Genomic DNA, 6,873 nt, shown 5'->3' with positions numbered 1-6,873 from the left:
TATATATTATATATAATATATATAGTGTATATATATATATATATATTGTATATATAATATATAGTGTTATTAGATATATATGTGGTATATTATATATTAATATATATATATATATGTATACTATATATATGTGTATTATTTGATATATAGATTGTATATATGTGTGTTATGTATAATATATATATATATGTACTTTTATGTATATATATAGTATATCTATATATGGGTATATATATATGTGTATATATATATGTGTATTTTAATATTGTGTGTATATATATATTGTGTAATATAGTGTGTATATATATATATATATATATATTTTTATTATATATATATATATGTTTGTGTATATATATATGTGTATATATGTTGTGATAATATATGTGTTTATACTGCTTTATATATGTATAATATATATATGTGTTTATTTATATATATATTATATATTTATATATTGAATATATATATTTATTATATAGATGTATATATATTATATATAATATATGTATTTTGTATAAGAGTATATGTATATATTTATATAATGTATATATTATATATATGAATGTTATATTATATTATATCTTTAGTATATATTATATATATATGTGTATATATATGTTATTATGTTTGTTGTATATATATATATAGATGGTGTACATATATAATATGTGTATTTATATGTTATATGTGTGTATATATCTGGTTTGTATTTATATATGTGTGTACTATAATATGTGTTGTATTTATATATGTTTTGTATATTTTATGGTGTAATATATAATATGTGTATATCTTAATATATGTATTTGTATATAGTTTATATATATATGTATATTTATATGTGTATAGATATTTGTATTGTATATGTGTATATATATATGTATATGTATATGTGTATATGTATATTGTGTATATATATTTGTATATGTTTGTGTATATATATTTGTATATATATTTGTATGTTATTTTTATATGTATGTATATAATCTATATGTTGTAGTTTTATGTGTATGTTTATTATATATATGTATGTATAGTTATATGTATTGTTATTATGTATATTATTTTTATATGTATATTATATGTAATATATGTATTTTATATTATATTTGTTTGGTTTAATGGATATATTTATATGTATTTTTTTTGATGCGAGTATTATATGTTTTTTTGTAGATATATGTATGTTTTTATGTCATATATATGTATTGTATTTATTTATTTTTATTGTTTATATTTTATTTATATATGTATATGTCGTATTTTATTATATATATATATATATGTTGTGTTTTTTATTGTATATTTATGTGTTTTATTATATATTTATTTTCTTTTGTATCCTTATTTATTTTTATATTATTTTTTTTTTTGTATATATGTTGTATATATATATATTTTATTTAATATCTATTTATATTATATATGTTGTGTATAATATATATACTTTGTTTTTTATTTTTGTATACTTTTTGGTTTGTTTAATTTATATTTTGTATATAGTTTATATGTGTACGTTTTTTATACTTATGTATATTTATGTATGTTTATGTATATATATTTATGTGTTTGTTTTTATGTATTATAATTTTTATTGTATGTATTCCTGTCATTTTATATTTTTGCTTATGTATTTTTTTTTTTTGTGTGTGTATGGATATTTATTTATGTGTATATATGTATTTGTATTATGTAATATATATGTATATATATGTCTATGAATACCATATTTATATTGTATATTGTATTTTTTTTTGTCGTTGTATATGTGTATATGTATTATTATGTTGTGTATGTATATGTATATGTATATATTATGTGTATATATATGTATATGTATAGATTATGGTTGTATGTATATATATGTATATGTATTTTATATGGTGTATAGTATTATATTTGTGTATATATTTGTGTATATATATGTATATGTGTTATATTATATATTTGTATTTTATATGTATATATAGTATGTATATATTGTATATATGTATGTGTGTATCTATATCAATATGTTATATGATGTATATATATATATGTGTAGATATATATATATATATGTGTATATATTTATGTAGTGTTTGTATATATATATGTATATTGATATTATATGTATATGTGTATATATGTATGTATATATGTATGTATGTATGTATGTATATGTGTATGTATGTATGTATATGTGTATGTATGTATGTATATGTGTATGTATGTATGTATGTGTATATGTGTATATATGTATGTGTATATATGTATATGTGTATATATGTATATGTGTTGCGATATTGTGTGTGTATTTATATTATCATGATGTGTGTATATATATATGTGTATGTGTGTATATATATATGTGTATGTGTGTATATATATGTGTGTATATATATATGTGTGTATATATATATGTGTGTATATATATATGTGTGTATATATATATGTGTGTATGTGTGTATATATGTGTGTATTGTATTATGTATGTGTATAATATATGTATGTTTATATATGTGTTGTATATATATGTTGTGTGTATTTATATATGTGTGGTGTATATTTATTATGAATATGTGTGTGGTGGTGTGTGGGTATATATATATATATATATATAGATGTTGTGTGTGTGTGTGTTTATAATATATATATTATATATATAGATTATATTTTTTTTTTTTTTTTCTGTTTTTTTTTTTTATTATTTTTTGCTGTTTTGAGTATTTTGCTTTTAATTTGGTTGCTATATAATAAACACTTTTTTTAAATAAAAATATTTGGGCAGGAGTATACATTTTTCTAAATAAATTACTAAAAACTAAAAACTTTTACTACTAAATTAGTTATTAGTAGTGGTAAATGTTTGGTTTTCCTGTTCCTTATGGACTGTAGTCTTATTCTTTTGTTTGTATGTTGTCTTAACAGGATCCAGGCCAAGATTCCCGGAGCAAAGCCAAAAGACAGAGTGAAGAAAAGTTAGCTAGTGTGTTATTTCCGTGCACGAGAAGTGATGGTGGAACAAGCGAAGACAGACAGAATCGTGTTTGGTTTGGACAAAGGCCTTAGACGATGCAATGTAAACTTTACCCCCTCCCCCCCCCCCAGTGTTTGAGTTGTTAGCGTAACTGAGAATGAAACCTTTTTAAACCTCTTATCAGTTTCTCTCACAAGCAGAGTCATCACTCTTTCACAGTAGATCTAGTTCTCCATGTTCTGAAGTAAACGCAGCTACCTAACACCATTACAGAATGTAGTCCGAGGAACTGATGTTGGCAAAGGCAGGAATCAATGGTTTTTTTCATTTACTATTCAGTCAGTGAAGCGTTCACCTCATTTGAAGGCCACTTTGATTCATTTCAGTATGATAAAGGGAGTGAAATGTTTTGGTTACGAAGTTCCTTCACAACAAGTCTTTTGTTTTTAGCTCTTTTTTTTTCCCCCATTTCGTTTGTACTTGGCGTGCTAGAACACAGCGGTGTTGTTGTGTAACTGTGTTAAAGTTGATGCAGTTCAGTTGTGTTAGAGGTGAAGATGCTTCTAGTCTTCTGTTGCAGAGTTTAAGAGCAGTTTTATTTCGAACATGCCTTCAAAGGGATCTGTTATGGCATATTGCACCCAACTATTCAATGTTTTTAGCCGTTTAGTGAAAAAATAAAAAAAAATAAAAAAATAACACACGCTAGACCGTATGCTGTGTTGGCCTATCACCTTCCTATCATGTCAAAATCAACATCATGTTTGCAGAATTTGCTGTCTCCATCGTGGATCGAATACCTGAAACGGGACATGCTCTAAAAACTTCAAGCACTGTTTCTTCATGCAGGTCATTTGTAAATGATAATTCAGTTTTAATGAAAATATGCTGAAGACTGTCTGTGAAATGCATTGTGAGAAATAAGCCGATTAAATACCAATAAAGCTTGTAGACAAACTAAATGGTTTGGTGCCTGATTTGAAGTTTTTGTATGTGATTTAGAGTGCAGTTTGTCACATGTACTTTGGTTTCGTCGAGTTGCTGTTGTGTGTGTGTGTGGGGTTTGTGATTTGTCTGTTATTTTTGTTTTTGTATTGTTTTATTTAATTTTTTTTTTTCATTTCTCAGATGTACTGTAAATGACATTGACCTCATACAGTCTCCATCGTATAAGACGTTTACATTATGCTGTTTATTAATGAGAAAAACCAACCTGGTTATTCTGGGAACAAAAATCTGCATTTTTCTGCATTTTGTCTTCTAGTAGGCTTCTAAGTGTAACGGATCTTTAAGTGGATATTCTAAGTGTGGTCACTTATTTCCGGTTTCTCAATAAATGATCCTTAAATGGAGATGATTTCAGAACCTGCTGAAAAAAAATGATATATATATATATATATATATATATATATATATATTTTTTTTTTAATGTAAAAATATAATTCTATATAAATATATGCATTTTTTATTGTAATTAAATATAAAAGGACCAAAACACTGCATGGTTTAGTTAAATTAAAACAATTCTCTCAGATACAAATGAAAAAAAATTATTTTGAAGCAGACGTTTTTATTTGCATTTTTTGATCATAATGCATTAAAACTTTTTTTTTTTTAATGAATTCATTTTAAAATATAATTTATTCCTGTAATATCAAAACTGAATTTTCAGCATCATTACTCCAGTCTTCAGTGTCACACAATTCTTCAGAAATCATTTCAATATGCTAATAATATTTCTTATCAAGGTATAAAAAAAGTTGTTCTGCTATGTTATTTTTGTGGAAATCTCAAAACTTTTTTTTTTTTTGAGAAAAAAAAAAAACTGCAAGATATAACTCCTGCGACAACTAGTTTAAGCACTGAGGCCTTTTTTGTTGTTTAATAGTTCTCATTTTCTAACAACAAAAAAAAAAAAGTCATGTTCTAACTCACTGAACTCAGATCAGTCTTCTAACAACAAAAAAAAAAAAGTCATGTTCTAACTCACTGAACTCAGATCAGTCTTCCTCTGGCAAGAGAGGGAAGTATAGAAGTATTTCTGTCGGTGTTGTGCTGTGAGGTCATCATTTCAATAAAAGATTAGGTCATCCTGGTTGTGCTGGTCATTAAAGGATCATTAGGGACAGGTGCGCGTGCAGCCAAACAGATTACCAGACCGCCTTTCTGAAATGAACTTTCTATTGATTGCTGGGCTTTTTTTCGGGAGCAGGAGTGGAGAGGTAAGCCTTGTTTTTCTCTCGTCTCGGCTGAGCACAGATGCTTCCGTGCTGGGAAGATAATTTGCTGCATGAAGGGCCGCTTTCCTCTCATTGGCACACGCCTCATGCCTGCTCTTCATTCCATTCACATTACGATTGCTATTTACTCTGGGATAAATTAGAAAGTTACATCAAATGATGGCGGGGCTAAAGGAGTACATTCATATGGCACAAATAAAAAGGGGACATAATCTTGTATTCTGACTTTTCTAGTGTATTCCTGAGATGTTTTTATGACCCAAGGCAATAAATAATGAGAAAGAAGGAAATAACCCAAAAGAAAGACAAAAATAGGACACAAGCAATGTGCTGTCAAAGTTGATTTTGATAGAGAATTGTCAAAATGATGGTGAATAATTTTTCCAAATACGTGACCTTACGGACCCCTTGTTGATGCCCCGTCAGAGCCGATTAGCATCTCTCCAAATATGATAAAACGAATACAGACAGCAGCCAATCCACTCTGCATCCCCACCAAAAAACATGCAAACACACTCTCGCTGTGTAGCTATAACTGCGAAACTATGTCGTTTTTACACAACCACTGAAGATTTCTGAAGAATCATGCCACTAACCCATAATTCTTGTAATAACAGTGTCTGCACAAACGTGTCCAAAACAACTTGAAACCATAAATTAAATGAATTTGTCACCGGATTCAGAAACCAGGACCCCCAGACTTTAGCACTTGTTTTGGTCTTGGCTCACACTTTCAGAAAGGCCTCCTTCATGTAATAAGCGTGAGAACAGAAGTCTATAACATGACTTTACTGCTCTGTGGATGTCAGACAGGCGTGGAGAGAGGAGTGGATTAAGGCCATGCATTTGGAGCAGATATTGGGTTCTTTTAATTTCCCTGTGACAATGCTGACAGATAATTGAAAATGATGCTAAGGTACAAGACTCTCACACAACACACACACACACACACACACACACACACACACACACACACACACACACACACACACACACACACTTTGTGTCATGTTGAACCTCCGCTTTCAGAATAAAGGTATGTCACACTAGTGTGTGTGTGTGTGTTATTCCGAAATAGAATACTAGCATACAATGTCTGCAATAGGCTGATGTAATAGTTTGCACAATGCAATTTTTCTGTATGCATGGAATAAAATGCTGCCGTGAGGACATCATTTTGTAGGACAACCTGAAAGTTCACATCACCCTGGTTCCCTTTAGAAAAACCCAATAGGATTTTTCCATTGGCGTTTGGATTATTGCAGAAAATAAACTTTGAGTTTAGTGTGATTATAAACACTAGGATACTTAAGTAGCGTTTAAAGTAGCATACTTTACTCAAGTATAAATGTTTCTATTGCGGCAGACGGCACGGCACCAAAATCGCGAATGAATCAGTTGAGTCGAATCTTTGGATAAATTCGATTCTTTTGAATCTGTCAAACCAGTTCGCAAAGAGTCTGAATCGTTCATCTTTAGAATCACGAATCTGAATTTAGACCTCTAAAGATGCTGCTCATGTAAGTTTTAATTTGTTATTGGTCTGAATTAATTTGATACTTTTTTTGCTAAATAATTCTGAATGTTGTGAAGTACTGATGAAGGTACGTTTCTAGAACTTTTCGTGTTTTGTGGTGTTAACATGAGTGCTGCAGTTTCTAAGGGGTTCTC

General features: G+C 28.0%; 1 protein-coding gene across 3 annotated transcripts in view; it reads left to right on the top strand.

Annotated features, from left to right (window-relative positions):
* Positions 1-3,924, top strand: part of LOC109107723 (reticulon-1-A-like) — a 20,676-nt gene extending 16,752 nt beyond the window's left edge. For all 3 annotated transcript variants that reach the window (XM_042757666.1, XM_042757667.1, XM_042757669.1), the window contains exon 7: positions 2,914-3,924. In XM_042757666.1, the coding sequence (XP_042613600.1) occupies positions 2,914-2,968 (55 nt within the window). In that variant the 3' untranslated portion in view covers positions 2,969-3,924. The remainder of the gene's footprint in view (positions 1-2,913) is intronic.
* Positions 3,925-6,873: the final 2,949 nt, after the last annotated feature.

This window comes from Cyprinus carpio, chromosome A6 (assembly GCF_018340385.1).
Source record: "Cyprinus carpio isolate SPL01 chromosome A6, ASM1834038v1, whole genome shotgun sequence".
NCBI lineage: Eukaryota > Metazoa > Chordata > Actinopteri > Cypriniformes > Cyprinidae > Cyprinus > Cyprinus carpio.
This window is presented reverse-complemented; position numbering and strand designations above follow the sequence as displayed.